The 23,994-nt window shown below is 44.6% G+C and overlaps 3 protein-coding genes across 4 annotated transcripts; all 3 read left to right on the forward strand.

Annotated features, from left to right (window-relative positions):
- Positions 1 to 2,966: 2,966 nt before the first annotated feature.
- Positions 2,967 to 3,917, forward strand: LOC310752351 (olfactory receptor 1468-like; the record flags this gene model as incomplete). Its single annotated transcript, XM_083592460.1, has 1 exon — positions 2,967 to 3,917. One exon carries the CDS (start codon positions 2,967 to 2,969, stop codon positions 3,915 to 3,917), a length of 951 nt encoding a protein of 316 aa, XP_083448586.1.
- A 5,843-nt stretch (positions 3,918 to 9,760) lies between these two features.
- LOC310752352 (olfactory receptor 1f45-like) lies at positions 9,761 to 10,741 on the forward strand (the record flags this gene model as incomplete). The annotated part of the gene is made up of 1 exon (XM_083592461.1): positions 9,761 to 10,741. One exon carries the CDS (start codon positions 9,761 to 9,763, stop codon positions 10,739 to 10,741), a length of 981 nt encoding a protein of 326 aa, XP_083448587.1.
- Positions 10,742 to 16,208: 5,467 nt separating this feature from the next.
- On the forward strand, positions 16,209 to 21,310 carry LOC310752793 (olfactory receptor 1B1-like). 2 transcript variants are annotated; one of them, XM_083593814.1, is made up of 3 exons: positions 16,209 to 17,475; positions 19,243 to 19,346; positions 20,245 to 21,310. In XM_083593814.1, exons 2-3 carry the CDS (start codon positions 19,334 to 19,336, stop codon positions 21,186 to 21,188), a joined length of 957 nt encoding a protein of 318 aa, XP_083449940.1. In that variant the 5' UTR covers positions 16,209 to 17,475; positions 19,243 to 19,333; the 3' UTR covers positions 21,189 to 21,310. The 2 variants fall into 2 exon arrangements, with proteins under 2 accessions (XP_083449940.1, XP_083449939.1); XM_083593813.1 differs by lacking the exon at positions 16,209 to 17,475 and having other exon boundaries at positions 18,927 to 19,346.
- Positions 21,311 to 23,994: the final 2,684 nt, after the last annotated feature.

Here is a 23,994-nt window from a genome sequence, read left to right on the forward strand (position 1 = left end):
TGAAACAGAAGTTGCCAGATCCTTCTATATAGTGAGAAGGTGGGGAGGGGTATTACTCAGAAGGGTGGTGGGAATGGGTGATTGGCAGATAGCTGTGATGAGCCTGTTGACGACTCTTAACGACTGCAATAGGTCTTACAGGAAAAAGCAAGGGGTGAGAAGGTGAAAAATGGCTTTGTCATGTATAATGAGATAAGAATCCAATGTCTTTGTTCAGACCAGGTCTCTCCATGGTTTTAAGTTTGGTAATGAGTTGCAATTCAGCAGCTTCTCTTTCCAGTCTATTTCTGAAATTCCTTTGTAGTAATACAGCTACTTTGAGATCTTGTATAGAATGTCCTGGGAGATTGAAGTGTTCTCCTACTGGTTTCTCTGTCTTGTGATTCTTGATGTCCGATTTATGTCCGTTTATTCTTTGGCGTAAGGTTTGGCCTGTTTGTTTCTCACCCCTTGCTTTTTCCTGTAAGACCTATTGCAGTCGTTAAGAGTCGTCAACAGGCTCATCACAGCTATCTGCCAATCACCCATTCCCACCACCCTTCTGAGTAATACCCCTCCCCACCTTCTCACTATATAGAAGGATCTGGCAACTTCTGTTTCAGTGTATCTGAAGAAGTGTGCATGCACACGAAAGCTCATACCAAGAACTAACTTAGTTGGTCTTTAAGGTGCTACTGGAAGGAAAAAATTTTTTTTTGTTTTGACTATGGCAGACCAACACGGCTACCTATCTGTAACTAGTATTATCTTCTGTTCTTGTCTCTGGGTGGTAGATATGCGGGGGTGGACAGGGGTCATCCTAGCAACAAACTAAATAGATCCAACAAGCCTTATGTCTGCCACATCTGTGCTTGCAAACGCCACTTGAAACACCCTATGGCCATTGTTGAAGTAGAAGGAGTGGTGGCACTGGAGGAATCCCAAGTGAAGGGAGCTGTTTCGAAGTTAACAAGTTCCTTGTGGGATACACAGTGCCAAACACCACTGACACAGGGAAATAAAACATGTCCCTCAGAGACATAAAGCATCTTCTCAATACCTCACTGCCATGCAGATGCGTGCTCTTCCATGCTGCAACAACCCAGGTTAGGACTCAAGAAAGGAAGATAAATCTCTTTTGTAACGTAGGGACTGCAAGACCAGCAGTGACACTGCACAATAGACGGACAGAAAAATCTACATGACTTCATTTTTCTGCAGCAGAGAGCCTCGCTAACTCGACATTTCTGGCTGAGTCACAGTTCTAATGGATTGTCATGCCACGACTTTCCCCAGCTCACCCCAATTCCCTTTCAACCACTGGACCTCATTTCATTTGCTCACTTCTTGCTGGAATCCAGTGACTTCTTCCACATTGAGATGACAACCTGCTGAACAAGTTGGACATTGCTTACCTGGTGAGCACCTGCACTGTATAAAATCTGGGTTGCCTGGAGCCAGGAATCTTTGCTAACCTGGGATTGGGCCTTGTAGTTGCCCTGAACCCCTCCAGCTGGGGGCTCAGAGCTCTCCTGCTTTCTATACAGGGCATCCATTTCGTTTGGTTCCATTGCAAACTCTTTCCACACAATGTTTATTTGCTTATGCTATCTGCTCTCTCCCAACTAGTCCTCTTTTGGAGAGAGAGGATATAATTCAGCCGTTTTGAGATATTGTCAAGAGCAACGGCAGATCAACTCAACATGGATCAAACAAGAAGGCTTATGGTGTAGAGCAGAAATGAATTTACTTTCACACACACACAAATCCCTTCTGTGAATGTAAATGCCAAATATCCACCAGTGTTTCCTTAGAGAATGTTTTCTAATAGCAACTACAGTAAGTAAAGAAGGGGAAGGAATCTGTTAGTAGGCAGCAGTCAGCATCCAAGATTATTTATTTATCATCATATTTATGTCTCATTTCTAAAAGATTTTCCACAAGGTGACTTGCAACAAATTTCAGAGGTACTCAGGAGGATCCTTCTAGGTTTACAGGCAGACAGAGTGGTATCTTGAGGACTCTGCTGTAATGGATGTGATTCTTAATGGCAGGAGGTTTAAAAGAAACATTTCCTGAGATGGAGGGATGAATGAGGTAGACCATCTACTCTACTCTCCTTCCTTTTTTAGTCTGATTCATTCTCTCATTCTCTTAATTTGAGAGCTCCTCATGTGTCCACTTCCATGCTTTAGCACAAACCCAGAAGGGAAGGAATAATTTCTCCAAGAGCAGGTACCATGTAGTTTAGAAAATCCATGGTGTGACAACTGAGATCATCTCATGCAGATTGCTGTTGTCGTTTAGTGATGGCAAAGGGATGCATTTACTCCCCACCTCTCGTAAGCACACTCTGTTTCCAGTCACATGTAATTCCTCCTCAAAGGCATCTGTATCTCTGGTTATTATGAGGCATAAAATAATAATAGCAAATGCTTCAAAAAGTTAACGTGATCTCTCTCTCTCTCTCTCTCTCTCTCTCTCTCTCTCTCTCTCTCTCCTCTATCACACACACACACACACACACACACACATTTATATAGAGCACATAGTCCAAGTGGGAGATAACCAGAGCATAGACCACTCTGGTAAGACAGTGCACAGGCAGGTAGGGTCTCAGCCTGCATAGCAGATGGAGCTGATAGACAGCCGCCCTGGACACAGAATTAACCTGGATAGCTGTTAGTCCAAAAGACTCCCAGGCTGTGCACCTGGTCCTTCAGGGCACAGTTACCCCATTGAGGATCAGGGAGCTCTCCACACCTGCCCACCCCGTCCCCCAGAAACAATACTTTTGCCTTGTTGGAATTCAGCTTCAATACATTAGCCGCCACCCATCCTCCAGCCACCTCCAGACACTCATATGGATGAGCAAGCCTCTCTTCCCTTCCCCCACCAGCCTAAGACATTCACCTTGGTCCTTTTAGTGGGTGTGTCAAGAAGTTGTACATGCCTGTCTCTCTTCCCTTACTTTTCACAGCTGAGCCATGGGAGAAGAGAACCACACGGGCCCGTTGCAGTTCATTCTCCTGGATGTCTCTGCCCAGCCAGAGCATCAGCATCTCTTTGCCTTGCTCTTCCTCACCATGTACCTGTTGATCCTTCTGGGGAACCTGCTGATTGTCCTGCTGGTCTACTCTGATGCTCACCTCCTCCACACACCAATGTATTTTTTCCTTAGCCACCTTTCTTTGGCAGACATGGGCTTTGCTTCTGTGATTGTCCCCAAGATGCTGCAGAACCTCCTCTTTCAGGTCAAGACCATTTCCTATGGTGGTTGCTTTTTGCAGATGTATTTCTACATGGCGTTTGGCAACACAGACAGCTTCATCTTGGCTTCCATGGCTTATGATCGCTACGTGGCCGTCTGCCACCCATTACACTATGCCACACGCATGAACCACAAACGTTGCCTCCTACTGGTGGTTGGTTGTTGGCTCCTGGCATCTCTCCATTCCCTTCTGTATACGCTGTTAATGTCCCATCTGACCTTCTGCTCCTCTCAGGAGATCCCCCAATTCTTCTGTGAGATCTACCCATTGCTGGGACTTGCGTGCTCAGACACAAGCACTGTGAAGACCACAGCTCAAATTGAGGGCTTTTTGGATGTTTTGGGCCCATTCTTCCTCATTGTGATTTCCTACGTGTACATTTTTTACACCATTCTAAATGTCCCATCCACCAGTGGAAAACGCAAGGCCTTCTCCACGTGTGGTTCTCATCTGGCTGTGGTAGTCCTCTTCTATGGCACCCTCTGTTGGGTCTACTTGCAGCCAACCTCCTCCAGGAAGTCTGACCAGAATAGCATTGTCGCTTCTCTCATGTACACTGTGGTGACCCCCATGCTGAACCCCTTCATTTACACCCTCAGGAATAAGGAGATGAAAGCTGCTTTGAGAAGACTGATCATCAAGATGAAAATGGTTCAAGGATGTTAGAAGACAAAGGACACCAGGGAAGATTTAAACAGGCTTCATGGTCATCCCTTCTCTGTCAAAAACCATATTTAAGTGTGGGGGATGAGAGATCTCTGTGAGTCCTCAGCATCCTCACCAAACTACAATTCCAGAATTCTTAGGGAGAAGTTAGAACTGGTATGTAAAATCAATTTAGTATAGCTATTTATGAATTACAGCTGATTTTCACCAGATTTTTCTGCTTAATAAAATACTGAGTGATGGGGTGTGATTTATTATGATTAATACACATTTATCCCAATCTTCTTCAATGGAGCTCAGGGTAGTTTACATTACTCCTCCTTGCCTCCTTGCGACACTCCTGTGTAGAAGATCAGGCTGGGAGAAGAGGCCCAAGTTGAAATTCACCAACCCTGATCCCAAAATGCAGAGACAATTTTGCCCCCTCATTCACTTGAAACCTCCCCAAGATTCCATCCAAAAGTTTGTCAAAATGAACTTTTGAGATGAAATCTAGCAGCTCCCAGGATCTCTATAACACAACAGTAAAGGTAAAGGGTAAAGGGACCCCTGACCATTACGTCCAGTCACGAACAATTCTAGGGTTGCGGCGCTCATCTCGCTTTACTGGCCGAGGGAGCCGGCGTTTGTCCACAGACAGTTTTTCCAGGTCATGGGGCCAGCATGACTAAGCCACTTCTGGCAAACCAGAGCAGTGCACGGAAATGCCATTTACCTTCCTGCCAGAGCACTTTGACGTGCTTTCAAACTGCTAGGTGGGCAGGAGCTAGGACCGCACAACGGAGCTCACCCTGTTGCGGGGATTCAAATCGCCGACCTTCTGATCGGCAAGCCCTAGGATCTGTGATTTAGACCACAGCGCCACCCATGTCCCACAACAGTCCCAAAACACAACAGTAGAAACTGTTAATTGTTATATATTTTATAATGGTATAAAAATCTCTGGAATTTAATTATTACAAAAAAATAATGCGAGTTAATTGGAATCTAAGGGAAAGGAAGATCCTGATCATTTCTATTCAGTATGTGATATCTTATTTCATACAATTTCAGATTTACTAGCATTTCTACTCATGAGAAAAATGGTTCTCATGATTTTAGATTCTGTTATTATATGTTTACATTTTGTATGCCCTGCCTTTAGTTGGCTATATTAATGATTTTTTATCGTTGTTTACTTGTCTCTGTGGTTCCATAACAATATGAAAACTAATAAAAATAAGTTTGAAAAATATATGCTTATATAATGAGCTCACCCTGATTTACTTGCACAAAGCTTCCACACAGGTTAGACTACATCTGGTCTTTACTGAGAATTAATCTGGGTTGGTTTGTCTTCTCACTGTTATAGGACAGAGAGCAGATCTGATTTCCTTGCTTGGTGTTTATGTATCTTCTCTCTTCTTAATCCACACTTTTCAATGCATTTTCCTATCACTTTAATGACCACAAGAAGTAGTTTTTTCCCCCATAAAGTGGATTTGTTGCGCAAGGGTGATAGAACAATCCACTTTAATTGCACAAACTTAAATTTCCCAAAATATGCTTGAATGCCTCAAGTATAAAACCGGCAGTCAAGAAGAGATCACTCCCCATAAATAGCAGAGAGTTTCTGGAGATTTCATAGATACTTGTCTCTTAATTTGGAAGCTAACAGGTAGAGTGCCAGACTACACCCAAGGAATACAGAGCAATAAATCACAAACTAAACAACTCTGTATGTAGTTTACAAAAACTCATTAATTACAAAGCCAAGCAGTCAAATATTTCTGAAATAAGTCCATGAGAGAAATTCTCTATGCATATACTTGTGCTGGTGCAGTCCCAATGGAACTCCTACAACAAGATACCCAGATTTCATTCTCTGTTTCGCAAATCTTCTTCTAGATGGCCCGAAAAGGAACTATACAATGGCAGTTCAATGCTCCACCAAATAGATCAGCTCCATCCTTGGAATGGCACTTTGCTCATCTTTCAAAAAAGAGCCAAGTCCAAGTGTTTCGACTGCTTGGCTTTGAGATACTGACTTGCGCAAGTCATTATAATTTTGTCATTGTGTATATATTATTTAAGGTTTCATGTAACAAAAGCTGTTGAAATGCTGTACATTATTGTTAATGAGTTTTTATAAACTACATACAGTGGTACCTCGGGTTACAAACAGTCCTGCTTACGAACACTTCGGATTACGAACTCCACAAACCCGGAAGTAGGTATCCCGGGTTGCGAACTTTGCCCCGGGATATGAACACAATCCACTTCCGGGGCCACAGGAGGCCTATGTAGGGAATGCGCGCCTCGGGTTAAGAACACTTCGGGTTAAGAACGGACTTCTGGAACGAATTACCGTAAGTTTGTAACCCGAGGTACCACTGTACAGAGTTGTTTAGTTTGTAAGAGGTAGATTGCCAGCTGCTACTTTCATTCCATTGCATCCATTTTGTTTCTCACATTCCCTATCATCCCGTAAATTTGTAAATGCAAAGATGTTCACAGAAACACCGTGAAAGAAATGTCTGCAAACATTGACCCATTCATGGAGGCTTTACATTATTCCACTACTTTGTTCCCTAAGGGACAGATGGTCTTGGCCTTACATGTTGATATGGATGGAACAGTGGAGAACTGTGCCAATTAACAAACTCTCTCTGGCACAGTTCTCCACTGCCACTCCTGGGGACTGTTTCTCAGCTGAATGAAACAGTTTATTTACGTATCTATTTTATTCATATCACACATTTCTCCCTGTTGCGATTTCTCACAGATCCTAATGGTCAAGGAGGTGTTCATTGCTGCAGCCAGCCCAGCAAAATTTCAGCCGTCAAGAGGCCTCTTTTCTCCTTGGAGATTGCACAACTTCCATGAAATGAAATATATGCTCCATTCAGGATTACAATGTGCAGTGGAACTTGTACATCCAAGATGGAGAAGGCATCCTGTTGATTTTAAACAACTGCCACCTTACACTTTGTAATGTTTTTATCTATCATCCAAATAAAAGAGATCTTATTGAGCCTGCAGGAAGGAAAAAAGAATCTCTCTCAGCCAGTTCCAAGCTGGCTATGATGCTTTCTTTCCTGAATGGATATATTTTCTACCACACACAGATTCCTGTTTTGTCAACAGGCGGTTGCACCAACTTTGTGGAACTAGCACCTCCTTATCAGGTGAGTCCCAGTCCCTTTATTTAAGAGCATATAGCCAGTGTGTATCACCATCTCCTGCTCCCATAAGTCAGGAATGGAGAATTGATGGTCCAGATGTTGAACTTCAATTCTCTCCGTCTTGGTGGCCGGGGCTGATGGGAGCTGGGATTGAGTGAGGAGGACTGAAGGTATGAGAAACATGGAAGCCAAATACAGACATTTTGGCCATTGGCCATTTATTTATTTATTTATTCTATAGCAATTCTTCATCACATGGTTCTTTGTATGCAGTTTAAAGTAAATACAAATTCCAGGGAAGTACCTAGGAAACGGCCTCATATTGCCCAATCAGACCATTGGTCCACCATGAGATTCTCAGATGATGGGCGGTATAGAAATGGAATACATAATAAAATAATAAAATAATAATAATAACAACAATAATAATAATCCTCTTTTAATGTCATCCAAACTGGTGGTCATCCTATGGAGAACATTCCATAGTTTAAGTAAGCACTCTTTGATGAATCGATGAATCACTTTGATTGGTCCATGCTGAATCATGCAGTGTTCAGCTTATTTGGATGGTACTGATTTCTAGCATTATGAGGGAGGTGAGAGAACAATGCACAGCGTTCCAAGTCACATATTTGTATGTTGGCATTATGATATTGACATAGGGCAGTTTGATTTTTCAATCCCTTCCCCAACAATCCCTAAAATGGAATTTGCCTTTTTCGTGGCTGCCACACACTTGGTCATTGTCTTTGAGCTACATCAAGACAAACATGTTGAATACTGTATCTTCCAATTGTTCCAATTGTTCATCAGTATGCAGATGATATCCAGCTCTATCTCTCTTTCAAATCAGAACCAGTGAAGGTAGTAAAGGTCCTGTGTGAGTGTCTGGAGGCGGTTGGAGGATGGAAGGCGGCTAACAGATTGAGGTTGAATCCTGACAAGACAGAAGTACTGTTTTGGGGGGACAGGAGGTGGGCAGGTGTGGAGGACTCCCTGGTCCTGAATGGGGTAACTGTGTTCCTGAAGGACCAGGTGTGCAGCCTGGGAGTCATTTTGGACTCACAGCTGTCCATGGAGGTGCAGGTCAATTCTGTGTCCAGGGCAGCTGTTTACCAGCTCCATCTGGTACACAGGCTAAGACCCTACCTGCCCGCGGACTGTCTCACCAGAGTGGTGCATGCTCTAGTTATCTCCCGCTTGGATTACTGCAACGCGCTCTACGTGGGGCTACCTTTGAAGGTGGCCCGGAAACTGCAATTAATCCAGAATGCGGCAGCTAGACTGGTGACTGGGAGTGGCTGCTGAGACCACATAACACCGGTCTTGAAAGACCTACATTGGCTCCCAGTACGTTTCCAAGCACAATTCAAAGTGTTGGTGCTGACCTTTAAAGCCCTAAACAGCCTCTCCCCAGTATACCTGAAGGAGCGTCTCCACCCCCATCGTCCAGCCCGGACACTGAGGTCCAGCGCCAAGGGCCTTCTGGCGGTTCCCTTGCTGCGAGAAGCCAAGTTACAGGGAACCAGGCAGAGGGTCTTCTCAGTAGTGGCACCTGCCCTGTGGAATGCCCTCCCACCTGATGTCAAAGAGAAAAACAACTACCAGACTTTTAGAAGACATCTGAAGGCAGCCCTATTTAGGAAATTTTTTAATGTTTGACGGACTGTTGTATTTTAATATGTTGTTGGAAACCGCCCAGAGTGGCTGGGGAAACCCAGCCAGATGGGTGGGGTATAAATAGTAAGTTGTTGTTGTTGTTGTTGTTCTTGTATTCCGAAACTACATAAAAAGATGTGTGGGAAAGCCCAGAATATAAGGAGGAAAGGAACAGGAAGGAAGCAGCCCTGATGTTATAGGAGAATGGGGGCATTTTGGGCCATGTAAAATAAAGTGACTTCCCCCAAAGAAGCCTGAGAACTGCAAAGGATGCTGGGAACTGTAGTTCTATGAAAAGTAAAATACAATTCCCAGGATTCTTCAGGGGAAGTCATGCTTTACATGTATGGCATGAATGTAGCCTATATCTCCTTAAGAACCAGGATGGAAGACAATAAACAGGGGCATATAAACAAGGGCACAGCGCCATCTGCCAGTGCCTGGAGCGGGTGCACCAGTGCAAGGGGGCACTCACCCAGCCCTTGCTGCCGATGCCGCTGGGGAGGCACAGGGCACAGCGGGTGCTCTTCACCCTCTGTGCCCCCCAGCCTTCACTGCTGCCAGGCGGGCATTTGTACGCCAGGCTGGAGGCAGGGCACAGAGGGCAAAGAGCATCTTCTGTGCACCCCAGCCCTCGTTGCTGATGGGTAGGTGCTCCTGTGCTGGGGGGTGCCTTGTTCGTGCTCCCCCCAATGTGTGCCCAGGGCAACGGCCCTCCTGGAACACACACACCACACACCATTGGACATAAATGTACTGAATAAATACAACCCTATCTCAGTAAAGTGGCTCACACATTTTGCTGCACAGACATGTGAAGTAGGTTGTAGTCTTGATTCAAATTGTTTGTGTGTGTGTCCTTTGTGAGCTCAGCTCCCACATTCTCCAAAGGGAAATCTGTGACCTGCTGCAGGTAAGCAAGACCCAACCGAACCCTTCTCATTGTGTGGCTAAGTTGCAAGGTTGCACAGCAGCAGTTAAACGGTATCTTGGTCTCTCATTCCCTTTTACAGCTGTAAAATGGCCAGAAAGAACCAGACAAGCATCTCTGAAATGGTCCTTTTGGGTATCTCTGCCCTAGCAGAACATCAGAGTCTCCTCTTCTCTCTTTTTCTCTTCATCTACCTGTTAACCCTACTAGGGAACCTTTTGATAATCCTGCTGATCCGCTTTGATGACCACCTCCGTCGCACCCCAATGTACTTCTTCCTCAGCTACCTCTCGCTGGCAGATGCCATGTTTGCTTCCACCACTGTTCCTAAGATATTGATGAGTTTGATGTCCGAAACCAAGACCATCTCCTTCAATGGCTGCTTGATCCAGATGTATTTCTTCTTGACATTTGGCAACACTGATAATTTCCTCTTGGCCTGCATGGCTTATGACCGCTATGTGGCCATCTGCCGCCCTTTACATTACACCACCGTGATGAGCCACAAGTGCTGCCTCATTTTGGCTTCTGGGTCCTGGATCGTTTCCGCTCTCCACTCCTTGCTCTACACGCTTCTGGTATCCCGCCTGTCTTTCTGTGCCTCTAGGGAGATCCCCTACCTCTTCTGTGACGTCTATCCTCTTTTGGAACTCTCCTGCTCTGACACAGGGCTCATAAAAATTCTGGTGCAGACAGAGGGAGTTGTGGATATCCTAGGGCCTTTTGTTCTCATCTTCATCTCCTACATCCACATCTTCTGTGCTATCATGAGAGTCCCACCTACCGCTAGGAAGCGCAAAGCCTTCTCCACCTGTGGCTCCCACTTGGCTGCAGTGGTCTTGTTCTACGGCACCATCAGCTCCCTCTATTTCCAGCCTCCCTCTGCTTACGCAGCCCAGAAAGGAACCGTCATCTCTCTCTTGTATGCAGTGGTCACACCCATGCTGAACCCCTTCATCTACAGCCTGAGGAACCAGGACATAAAGGCAGCTGCACGGAGGCTTCTCGGCAGGATCAGAGATTTTCTGAGGAAGCAGGCACCTGGAAAAGGCACAGTGTCTTTTTCATGAATCTATTGAGTGTGTTGCTGATGGTGGTGATGTTGATATATTAAAAAATTCTGTCCATAAAAAGAATAATCAAGGCGGCTAGAAAAATCAATAAAATACGCCAAACAATTTAAAGATTAATGTTGCACACCAACTACAGCTGCTAAGCAAACCAGCAGCAACCTTAGAAATAGAGTTGCTGCCACACTTGGTACAGTGGTACCTCGGGTTAAGTACTTAATTCGTTCCGTAGGTCCGTTCTTAATGTGAAACTGTTCTTAACCTGAAGCACCACTTTAGCTAATGGGGCCTCCTGCTGCTGCCGTGCTGCCAGAGCAAGACTTCTGTTCTCAACCTGAAGCAAAGTTCTTAACCCGAGGTACTATTTCTGGGTTAACGGAGTCTGTAACCTGAAGCGTATGTAACCTGAAGCGTATGTAACCCGAGGCACCACTGTATTGACTTTTCCACACTTGGGAAAGACACATTTTGCTCACCTACTTTTGACAAGGAACCTCCTTGATATCAGGTATGCCTTACCTGTTTAGCCTTCATCCCCACTCAGAAAATCCGACTTTTTGTAGGACAATGGAGTAGCTTTGAAATTACTCCAAGGGAAGATGACTCATCATCACACAGCAGAGTGGTGTTTGCCAGTTATGGATGATGCAGCAATTTCCTTCTCTGTAAGTCCACCTCTCCTCTCTATGATGGAGCTCAGTATGGGACAGCTGCATATTCCTGCATAGCAGGGGTTGCACTAGGGGTGTCCAATTTCCAAGAGACTGTGATCTACTCCCAGTATAAATAAACTGGCAGGGATCTACCCATTGAATTGACCGAAGTTGTTGTGCTTTTTTGGGGGGAGGATCAGCCAAAGTTGTTGAGCCTTTATTTTGGTTGGCATCAGGGTCCCACAATCGACCAGGTACATCCCGCGATTGACAGGTAGATCGCAATCAACCTGTTGGAGACCCCTGCACTAGATGATCCTCAGGATCCCTTCCAACTCTACAATTCTAAAAAGCAACATAGCAGTTATATATTATGTGCGACTAACTCCAGTTAATATCCTGGCGGCCACATTTTGAACCAATTGAAATCTCTAAACACCCTTAAATGCACTTGACTTTCGTTGTATTATTGTAGTCTAATTTGCATATCACAAATACATGTGCTGTGAGTTGGGGGCAGGGTGCATGCCTGAGACTCTCTTAATTCCTGGATCCAGCCAGGTTTCAGTTGCTGGAATAGCCAGGCCAGCTTCCTGATGAGGTAATGGTTCCCCAAGTATGGGTCATTAAGGTAACAAAGGAAGTGGCTCTGTGTCAGAAAACAAATGGGTGGGCCCTCTCCCTCAACTGGCTGTTGGTTATAAAGACAAAAGCCAGAGTTGTGGTGTGTGTGTGTGTGTGTGTGTGTGTGTGTGTGTGTGTGAACTGGAAGCTAGAAGCAGGCTGCAGGCTGAAGCTTGTGAGGGAGAGACATGCTTGATTTCTGCTGGAATCCAAGGCTGTGACTATGGGAGAAGCATGTGTAAATAAACCATATATCACAAAGACACCACAGTCTCATCTGTCCCTCATTCCGAGGAAAGTGAACCCTGAGTAAGTGCCTAGAACTCCTGCAATCTTGCACCAGTGGGAGATTGGGTTGGCGTGCAACACATGGATGACTGTGGCCAAGTCTGACTTCTCCAGGAAAAGGACAGAACAGCTACACCAACCAAAAGTGTTTAAGAAGCCATCCCAAACACCTGGGCAATCTCAGGCAGTGCTGGAGTACCAATAAGCAACAAAGCACAGTGCAACCCCATCATACACATTCTTCAGGACTCATGACTCCCCAGTAAATAGTATCTCTGTCCTGCTGGATTAATTTTCCACTTGTTCAGGCTACTCCTTCAGTGTACCTTGATACTAGTTCAGAAACGTCATAATGTCTACCATTTGCCTAGTATGTAGGCAAGTGGTCCTCTGTCCTCCTTTAAAGTCCTCTGTTGAAAGGCATTCTCTATGTGAAAGGCTGTCTGGCTCCAAGTTCATTTTAAAGATAAGTAACCACTGTGCCACTTGGGCTTGCTGATCAAAAGGTCGGCAGTTTGAATCCCCACGACAGGGTAAGCCCCCGTTATTCGGTCCCAGCTCCTGCCAACCTAGCAGTTCAAAAGCACGCAGTGCAAGTAGATTATGGTTACCAGGTGTCCCTGTTTCCTGGGGACAGTCCCCCGATTTACAAATCTGTCCCTGGACAAAATCCGTCCCCGGATTTCATTTAATGTCCCCGGATTTATATTTTAAGTGTTATAGATTTATTAGTGGGGAATGAATGTTGTGTGATTGGTTCAGCGGCACAAGACACATCATATGGGGACTTCTGGCGAGGCAAAATGGCAGGCGCCATGGCAGCGAACAGCTCCTGAAGCCAGCCAGAGCCAACTGCGCTACCAGGCTGGCTCCGGGCTGCTGAGACTGCTGCTGCCAGTGCCACTGCCGAGGAGGAACCGGGGATGCCCGGTGCGTCAACTGGGGAACCCGCTGATCCCCCCTTGACCCAAATCGAGTGAGAGCACCCGGCCAATTGCCCAGCGGTGCTCCGGGGCCAGGAAAACCCCGGAGCCAATGCAGGGAGAAGGAAGAGAGAGAAAGAGGAAGGAGAAAAAAGAGGGGAGCCCCAACCTTGCTGCGCCACTGCCGCCACTGAGGAGAAGAGGTAGAAGAGTACCGGGAGGGCAAGGACACATGGCTGAGCCCAGCCCTGACCCGAGCCTACTCCATGGCGGCTAGCACTCCAAAAGAGCAGGCCGGGCCCAGAGGAAGGCCAGAAGAGACCACAGAAGAGAAGATATTACTTCTTATTTTTTTAAAAAACACCTTTTTTAATAACTTTTTTCTCTCTTTTTTTAAAAAAAGAAGTATCCATAGATTCTTTGAAAAAAATCAGGTAACCTTAAAGTAGATAAATAGGTACCGCTCTGGCAGGAAGGTAAATGGCATTTCTGTGCACTGCTCTGGTTTCGCCAGAAGCGGCTTAGTCATGCTGGCCACATTACCCGGAAAAACTGTCTGTGGAAGCGGACAAACGCCGGCTCCCTCGGCCTGTAAAGCAAGATGAGCACCGCAACCCCAGAGTCGTTCACGAGTGGACTTAATTGTCAGGGGTCCCTTTACCTTTACCTTTTAACCCCAAAGGGGAGAGCAAGTAGATGGCCCTTGAAGCTGCCTACCCATGACTAGCACCTAGACAGTAGATCAGGCAGGCACACCCAGGTCACCTGCAATGGCTGGGGAGATTTGTTGTCTTTCTGTTTAAACGATAGTAACTATATCCAAGTTTACGTATAAAGTATACGTATAAATTAACACGTACAACTGTTATGCAAATCAGCATCCTCTTTTTTGGAGAGATGGGTATCATGGACTGATGGAGTCTCAGCCTAAACCTCAGGATGATGTCTCCTAGTGGCTTCACGTAGACCAGAGATGAGGAACCTCAGACTGGGCTCACCAGAGGTCCCAATTCAGCCCGTGAGGCCACCTCGCCCCAATCACACCCACAAAGGCCTGGTTGCAAAGGAAGAAGAAGAAGAAGAGTTTGGATTTGATATCCCGCCTTTCACTCCCTTTAAGGAGTCTCAAAGCGACTAACATTCTCCTTTCCCTTCCTCCCCCACAACAAACACTCTGTGAGGTGAGTGGGGCTGAGAGACTTCAAAGAAGTGTGACTAGCCCAAGGTCACCCAGCAGCTGCATGTGGAGGAGTGGAGACGCGAACCCGGTTCCCCAGATTACAAGACTACCACTCTTAACCACTACACCACGCTGGCTCTGAAGTGCACTTTAAGAGCACTCCTGGGGGTTCCTTAGCAAGTGGGAATTGCATTTGGTGCCTTTTGCTCAGAGCATCCAAGGGCAGCCAATACTTGCTGAAAGCAAGAAGCAGGAAGTGAATCATTTGATGCAAGCTAGTATGCAAAGGCAAATGCTTCGTCCTGACATCATAATGATGTCACGTGATATTTCCACACCTGGTTGCATTTTATTGAAAAATGAATGTCTGCAGAATTTTAGTGCAATGGTATCCCATATATACATTTTAATATGAAAAATTTTCCTAATAAACACATTTGCAAAGCAACGTTCCCATTCCCTAATATAACACACTTTTAATGTTTTAATAGGAGGTGCTGCTGGCCTCTTCCCACCCCCAGGGAGGAAATGGTGGGAGAAAGCTGCCTTCTGGAGTCTCCGGGGATCTGCACCCTCTGGTGTGATTCAGAGAAGGCCCCACTCCCACTGCAGTGGCCTTTGATTCCCAGTTCATCCACTGGGTAAGGTTGATTTGATTCCCACCCTTATTCCAAATGTAGCTCTTCACTTCTCCCTTGTCCCCCATATATATCTCCCCCCCACACCTTGTTCCTGATGTAGATCTTCATGCCCCCTTCCTCCCTGCAGTGGGGGCATTTCATGGTTCATCTCAGGTGCCAAAATGTCTTAGCCCTGTCCTGCCTGACACAGGCAGAAGTGTTTCAGTATAAAGTGTTGTAAATTTAAACAGGGAAAAAAGGTAGAGAAAAAGGGGACTCCAATCACCATCTGGTGGCACAATGTTATTTCGCACTTCTTGTTGTTGTTGTTTAGTCGTTTAGTCGTGTCCGACTCTTCGTGACCCCATGGACCAAAGCACGCCAGGCACTTCTGTCTTCCACTGCCTCCCGCAGATTGGTCAAACTCATGCTGGTAGCTTCGAGAACACTATCCAACCATATTGTCCTCTGTCGTCCCCTTCTCCTTGTGCCCTCCATCTTTCCCAGCATCAGGGTCTTTTCCAGGGAGTCTTCTCTTCTCATGAGGTGGCCAAAGTATTGGAGCCTCAGCTTCACGATCTGTCCTTCCAGTGAGCGCTCAGGGCTGATTTCCTTCAGAATGGAGAAGTTTGATCTTCTTGCAGTCCATGGGACTCTCAAGAGTCTCCTCCAGCACCATAATTCAAAAGCATCAATTCTTCAGCGATCAGCCTTCTTTATGGTCCAGCTTTCACTTCCATACATCACTACTGGGGAAACCATAGCTTTTACTATACAGACCTTTGTTGGCAAGGTGATGTCTCTACTTTTTAAGATGCTGTCTAGGTTTGTCATTGCTTTTCTCCCAAGAAGCAGGCGTCTTTTAATTTCGTGGCTGCTGTCACCATCTGCAGTGATAATGGAGCCTAAGAAAGGAAAATCTCTCACTGCCTCCATTTCTTCCCCTTCTATTTGCCAGGAGGTGATGGGACCAGTGGCCATGATCTTCGTTTTTTTTATGTTGAGCTTCAGACCATATTTTGCGCTCTCCTCTTTCACCCTCAATAAAAGGTTCTTGAATTCCTCCTCACTTTCTGCCATCAAGGTTGTGTCATCTGCATATCTGAGGTTGTTAATATTTCTTCCGGCAATCTTAATTCCAGCTAGGGATTCGTCCAACCCAGCCTTTCGCATGATGAATTCTGCATATAAATTAAATAAGCAGGGAGACAACATACAGCCTTGTCGTACTCCTTTCCCAATTTTGAACCAATCAGTTGTTCCATATCCAGTTCTAACTGTAGCTTCTTGTCCCACATAGAGATTTCTCAGGAGACAGGTGAGGTGATCAGGCACTCCCATTTCTTTAAGAACTTGCCATAGTTTGCTGTGGTCGACACAGTCAAAGGCTTTTGCATAGTCAATGAAGCAGAAGTAGATGTCTATCTGGAACTCTCTAGCTTTCTCCATAATCCAGCGCATGTTTGCAATTTGGTCTCTGGTTCCTCTGCCTCTTCTAAATCCAGCTTGCACTTCTGGGAGTTCTCAGTCCACATAATGCTTGAGCCTTCCTTGTAGAATTTTAAGCATAACCTTGCTAGCGTGTGAAATGAGTGCAATTGTGCGGTAGTTGGAGCATTCTTTGGCACTGCCCTTCTTTGGGATTGGGATGTAGACTGATCTTCTCCAATCCTCTGGCCACTGCTGAGTTTTCCAAACTTGCTGGCATATTGAGTGTAGCACCTTAACAGCATCATCTTTTAAAATTTTAAATAGTTCAGCTGGAATACCATCACTTCCACTGGCCTTGCTATTTGCAGTGCTTTCTAAGCCCCATTTGACTTCACTCTCCAGGATGTCTGGCTCAAGGTCAGCAACCCCACTACCTGGGGTGTATGAGACATCCATATCTTTCTGGTATAATTCCTCTGTGTATTCTTGCCACCTCTTCTTGATGTCTTCTGCTTCTGTTAGGTCCTTACCACTTTTGTCCTTTATTATGGTAATCTTTGTACGAAATGTTCCTTTCATATCGCACATACAACACATATAAATTGCTTTTTCATTACCAGTCTAGCTGAATCCATAGAGGTTAAAAAGCAAGGTCGGTTGTAGTCTGTTGCAATCTTTGGTGGCCTGATTTCATGTAAACAGATATGATACAATCCAGTTTATGGGGGGGAAACATAAGCTGGGGAAAGGGTGGAATTTTTATACTTGATATATAGAACACGATTGCTAAGTTTTCTTTTTAGAGTTGAAGAGCAGCTATTCTCAAGTGGCTTGTGAGAGATCTCAACAGGCTCCCAATGCAAATCCTTTAATGAGACCCTTCCTGTTTCTTATCAGAACTTAGAGATACTTAAGCAAAGCAGTTCTGTTGGGTTTTGTTCCATTTTACCCAGTGCTTTTGTTCAAGCCTGAAGATCAAGTTGGTGAGGAGTTAAGAGCATCCAAACAGAGGCAGGTAAGGATGGGTTTAGCTACTATCTTGAGGCATGCTACAGTCTCTGATGCCCCATTAACTTTTAACACAATGTCTGTAACAGTGTGCTAGGCACCCTTTATTTAGACCTTCATCAGCTAGATGAGACAGAATGCGAGTCTGTGGTGGGACTGAATTTGTCTGGCCCAGACCAAGGCAAGGCAAGGAAGCCCTTCTGATGCAAGATCAGCCCAGCACAAAAGTTTGGCGAGAAAATGCTTGTGTGTGTGTTCCTATAGGCATGAGCAACAGAGATCTGTGAATGGAAAGCCTGTGGATATGTTGTGCACAAGGATGTAAAATGTGGACATTTGATATATGGAAGCACAAAATAGGTAAAGTGATTGTGGGACAGTAGAAGACCTCTAATATGTGCTGTAGTTTCAGCTTGATTGCTCACCTTCACATCCTAAGCTTGTTATTGTGAATTATACTGCCCCATTGGGGGGGGGCAAGTGTTTACCAGAGTCTTCCACCTCTTTGGGTACTTTCAGACGAGGGCTTAACTTGCAAATGGGACATTGAAATATCACAACAATGTGGTGTGTCCTCTACCAAAAAAACCCCCAAACTTTTGCATGCATGAGGAACACTGATCCTACAATAAATTGTCATCAGAAAGCCCCCTTCATTGTTTGCACTGGAGCAGACTAATAGACTGCTTCCAGAAAACCTGTTTATTAATTTGCAGGGAGATTAGATGATAATGGGCATTTAATTATCATTCATTCTGATTTGTGTGCAGAGATACTGCGTGATACTTTAAAGCAAGTGTTAGCTAGGGTTGCCACCCATCCCTAAAAAAGTGTGTCTTTTTCTTTTCGTTTTTGAGAAAAGTGTCCCCTGTCCTGTTTGGACTTCAAACAGAACTACTTTTTCTTCACATATTCAAGCTCCTCCTCAGAATTGCATGGGCAGAGGGTGGGTCTGGTGGAAGGAGGGGAGCAAGAATTTGAATGGGAGCTTGTGCAGGCAGAAAGAGTGGGTCCATTAGGGAGTGAGAGCGAGAGTTATTACGGGAAGAGGGTGGGCTACTTAATCCACACTTTCAGAAGCCACATGAAAACTGAAACATAGCCATTCTTCAAATTTCATGCTTCTCTGAACTTTGCATTGTGGCTCTTCAGTCAAGTAATGTGTACAAAAATGAATTTACTAGGCAAAGTGCTCATAAAAAATGCATATATATATAATATGCAAATTGGGGGGAAATTGCACTAAAATCCTGATGAATTATCACACAGACATAAAATAAAAAGCACACTGATGTAGGAATGTGGAGAATTGAATTTAAGATTATAGGAACCAAATTTAAGATTATAGGAACCAAAGGAACCAAAATGGACATGTTCACACATCCCTACATCCAGTTCAATATCCATGAAACTTTGTGTTCAGACTATGATGTGATCTTACTAGACGTGATAACAGCAAACCCATATTTTAGAACATGGCTCACCACCACCAAAAAATATGTTCTGTGTCTCCCTCTCTCTCTTCCTCCCCATCTTCTGTCTATATATCTGCTGCTGTACTTGACTGTCTAGTAAGATGCACAGGGCTAAATGATTATCTGCTATCCACTTTCCCCCACTCAGTCATTCACTCTCTATACTTCATTCACATGTGCCCTGTGGTCCCTGAATCTGTCAGATTCTTCTTTGATCAGTTATTGCCTTGGTTTTCCATGGCATCATCAGGGTGCAAAAGATAATGCATGCCATGTGAATATGTTATTTTGTTCCACAGATTCACGATCACAACAAATACTCTTAAATTGACTCATTGGGGGGCAATCTCGGCCCGAGATCTTGGCTCACTGCTGCCAGTCACAGTAGAGATGACTGGGCAAGGTAAACCAATGGCTTTACTCAATATAATGCATCATTATGTGTTGAAAGCACATTAAAGGCAGCCCTGAACCATTTTTTCATTTTTTCATAATTATAAAATAATTTTAAGAATTGGGAAATGCACCAGGTCATCACATGCTTGTCGCGTGTTGTTTCTTGTTCCATCCTATGAAAACTGTCAAGGTGGAGCCACAAACGAATAGGTGTGTTGAAACAATGAGTGTGACTGGTGGTCATTAGCCAGATATAATGCAACAAAACTGGAGAATCATTGTAAGCAGGAAAGGATAGTTCAGATCAGGAGTGGATAACCTGCGTCCTTCAGATGTTGAACTTCAACTTCCATCATCCCTGACTGTTGGCTGTGCTACCTGGGGCAGGTGAGAGTTGAGGTCCAACAACAGTTGGAAGACAACAAGTCCCCCATCTCTGGTTTAGGAGGAGATGACCTTTATCAATATCCAAACAACTGAATGGGGGGGGGGGAATGACCACCTAGTATTTAACGGTAGCTATGCGAGAATATTTATTAAGCAAAAATATTTGATTCTTTATATGGTATCATTTTTAGAAATGTTGACAGCACTTTATTGTTGATATGAAATGGTGGGCAGTATCCAAAGGATTTGATAGTATTTGGTAGCTGACAGTTTGTTAATGGCATTCCGCATTTTCCACCTGATAAAACCACAAAAGAAAAAGACTGCTCAACAAGTGTAGAAAGGCCAAAATTCACATACTGAGAGTTCAACTTCAGAATCTGCGTTCCAAAATTTGCAGTCTTAACCACTGAACCATCCCTTTCAGTGTTGTGTTAGATGGGTCTTCCTTTAGGCAGGAAGCTATGCTATGAAGACCTTTGGCTCATGCCAGCTGTGTGGTGTGTTTCTCTCTGCAGGTCCCATGGACTGTGAGAATGGCACAGACATCGTCGAGTTTGTCCTTCTGGGTTTTTCCACCCAGCCTAAAGAGCAGCCACTCTTGTTCCTAATATTTCTGCTGATGTATGGAGCAGGACTTCTGGGCAACATCATGATGATCATTCTCATCTCTCTGGATGCCCGACTCCAGACTCCCATGTATTTCTTGCTTCGGAGCCTCTCTGTGGTGGATGTGGGCTTCCTATCAGTCACTGTGCCTCAGATGCTGGCTCACATCATCTCCACTTCCAAGACTATCCCTTTCTACTGCTGCATGGCTCAGTTCTTTTTCTTCTACGTGTTTGGCGTGACTGACCTTCTGATAGTGAGCGTCATGGCTCTGGATCGCTATGTTGCAATTTGCAATCCACTACACTACACTACGGTAATGAACCAGAAGGTCTGTGGACACCTGGTCGCTGGCTGCTGGATTGTTTCCACCCTCCACTCCATGCTCCATGCCAGCCTCCTCCTGCGTCTCAGTTATCGTGGGGACAACCACTTGTCCCATTACTTTTGTGACCATCAGCCCCTCCTGCAGCTGTCCTGCTCAGACACCAGCATCAATGAAGCCGTCATCTTCTTTGAAGGTGTCATCGTCGTTCTTGGACCTTTTGTGTTAATCATTCTCACCTACGTCCGCATTGTGGTAGCTGTGATGAAGTTATCTTCTTCGGGGAGGCGCAAAGCTTTCTCCACCTGTGGCTCCCACCTCACCATGGTGACCCTCTTCTATGGAGCTATCATTGCTGTCTACTTTCTGCCAACATCCAGCTACTCATCCCAGCGAGGGGCTGTCTTTGCTGTGGTGTACACTGTCATCACCCCAATGTCCAACCCTTACATCTACAGCCTCAGGAACAAAGATGTCAAGGAAGCTCTGTGGGGTCTCCTGGGGAAGAGGTTATTTTTTCAACAGTAATAGTGAGAGGTTGGTTAACAGGCATCTCATGTTTGCCGCTGTATCAGCTATGATGTACTGAATCCGATTCAGACGTGGATGGCTAAAGGGAATAATGGGACCTTGTTCTGTGTACGTTCGTTTGTTCATTCAGATATTTGTATTTCACCTCTCTTCTTTTATAATAATTTTTATTAAATTTTCAGTTTTTCAATTTCAAATAAACATTTTACAAACTTTAAAATATCCAGTGATTTCCCTTCTTCTCTTTCCATGGTTCATTCTATGTATCCTACATCCCTGCATATTTTACTGTAACCATTCAGATCAGTTTTCCACTTTTACATCCATCAAAAATTATTTACTCTGTTGAATTTATCTTCATGCGGCCAGCGTTTTCAGATGTATACAGTTATTTTCCATATATTCAATAAATGTTTTCCAGTCTTCTTGAAACATATGCTCTTCTTGCTCTCTTAGTCTATATGTTAAATCTGCAAGTTGTGCATATTCTGTCAAATTTAAGTTGCCAATCCTCTTTAGTTGGGACCTCACTCACTTTCCATTTGGGAGCTAATAAAACACGGGCCGTAGTTGTTGCACATATAAATAACCTTTTTTCGACACCTGAGAATTTCAGTATGGATTATCCCCAACAAAAAGGACTCTGGTTTTGGGGGATAAAATAGTTTTGAATGTTTTTTTCCAATTCATTGTAAATCATTTCCGAATACACTTTTACCTTTTTACATGTCCACCACATGTGGAAGAATTTATTCCGCCTCTCTTCTAGCCTGGGACAATAGTGAAGGAACAGTTGTCATGCAGCGATAAAGCATATATTTTGCATGCAAACTGTTCCAGACTCCATTCGTGACAACTCCAGATATAACGAGGAAAGAGTCCACTCTGAAATCCTAGAGAGCTGCTGTCAGGCAGTGAATATAATTAGTGAGCATTGTGGGCCAACAGTCCAACTTAATATAAAGCAGTTTTCTAGTGGGTGGCAGACAACAATAATCTAAATTCCCCTGAACTAGGAATAGCTAAGATGGTGCTCTCCAGATGTTGTTGGAATCCAGCTCCCATCACCCCTGAGCATTGGCTCTGCTGGCTGGGTCTAATGTTGACTATCCCAGCACCATGTTGACTATCCCAGCCTAAACTAAATACAGTGGTACCTCGGGTTAAGAACTTAATTCGTTCTGGAGGTCCGTTCTTAACCTGAAACTGTTCTTAACCTGACTTTAGCTTTAACTTTAGCTAATGGGGCCTCCCGCACAATAACTTAAATGAGCTAAACCTGGTACTTTCTTGGGGTACATCCCTAGATGCATACAGTAGTGGTTGTATCTTATCATCCCAATCATTGGGATTTTCTGCAGTATAGGCTTTAATCATTCTCATTAGGGTTCCATTAAATCTTTCAACTAATCCATTAGTTTCAGGGTGGTAAGGTGTTGATGTTAAATGCTTAATACCACACACTTCCCATACTCTTTTCGTTAAAGAAGAAAGAAGAACCCAAGTCAGTGACTATTTCACTGGCAAAGCCCAATCTACTCATATAGTTAATTAAAGCGTTTGCCACCATTTCCATTTCAATGTTTCGCAACGGAATGGCTTCTGGATATTTGGTTGCGTAATCCACTATGGTGAGGATGTTTCCCTGCCTTCTGGCTCTAGGCAAGGGCCCTATCAGGTCCAGCCCTAACCGTTGAAAAGGGGTTGATATGATAGGCAAGGGGCACAATTTGGCTTTTGTTTTGTCTTGACCGGTGTCTCTTTTCTGACATATGTCACAAGCTTGACAGTATTGTTTTATTTGTTTCCCCATGCCTGGCCAATAAGAATTCTGAGCCACTCTCCGTTTTGTACGTGTAATACCTGTATGCGCTCCAAATACACTATTGTGAGCGTGCTGCAGGATTTGGCCCCGGTATTCATGTGGGATTACTAACTGTCTTCTCACTTCTTCACCCCCCCCCCCCGGATGGTGGGGCAAGGACTTCTCGATATAAAAGGTCCTTGCTCGAACAAAAACGTTCTGGGCACTCAGGAGTTAACGGCCTCTCCGACTCGGCTGCCTCAAAGCACATTTGTAACTCAGTATCTTCTTTTTGCTTTTTGGCAAAACTTGGGGTTTGACTTTTAGTCAAAGGAAATAAAAAGGTGTCTTTTCTTTCCTCACACTGATCATTCCCTTGCTGTCCTTCAGCATTGTCTGCCTCTGCTACTGTATCCACCCCCTCAGGATTAGGTGACTATAGGCTCCCGTTTGCTCTGGTAACTATGAAAGGACTCTGCACATGTTCTAAAATGTCCCAACCAATGAGCACAGGGGTGGGAATTTCTTCCGAAAGGGCTACCTGCCACTTCCCTGCACAGTTTTTGAACCTGACATCTATTTCCGCCACCTTTAGGATCTCTGCTTGTTTAGAAATGCCTTTTAATTTTATTAATTTTCCTGGAATTATGGCTTCATCCCTGATTATCTCCGGGTGGACTATAGTGACTTGTGAACCCGTGTCCTTTAACCCAAGATATCTTTTTCCGTCCATCCAGATATACTCTCCAGCTTTCTTTAACAAGAGATTATCTTGTTGAATTGCATAACAGTGCAGGACTTTGGCGTCTACTACCTCAGCAGGCTCGGGCCTAGCTGGCATGTCGGTTCCCTTGACAACCTGACTAGTCTTGCCCTGCTCCACAGGCTGGATACAATATGTCTGTTTTTGTGTGGTGCTACCAATAGACGTTTCTTTTCCTGTTTTACAATCAAAACTTTTATGACCTAATTTTCCACATCTCCAGCCTGAAATGTCTT

This window comes from Podarcis filfolensis (genome assembly GCF_964270895.1).
Source record: "Podarcis filfolensis genome assembly, chromosome: 17".
Lineage (NCBI taxonomy): Eukaryota > Metazoa > Chordata > Lepidosauria > Squamata > Lacertidae > Podarcis > Podarcis filfolensis.

Coding starts and splice junctions, on each gene's coding strand:
- LOC310752793 (XM_083593813.1), top strand. CDS start 19,211: ATGCCATGTGAATATGTTATTTTGTTCCACAGATTCACGATCACAACA. Junction 19,347..20,244: donor AGTAGAGATGACTGGGCAAG/GTAAACCAATGG, acceptor TTCTCTCTGCAG/GTCCCATGGACTGTGAGAAT.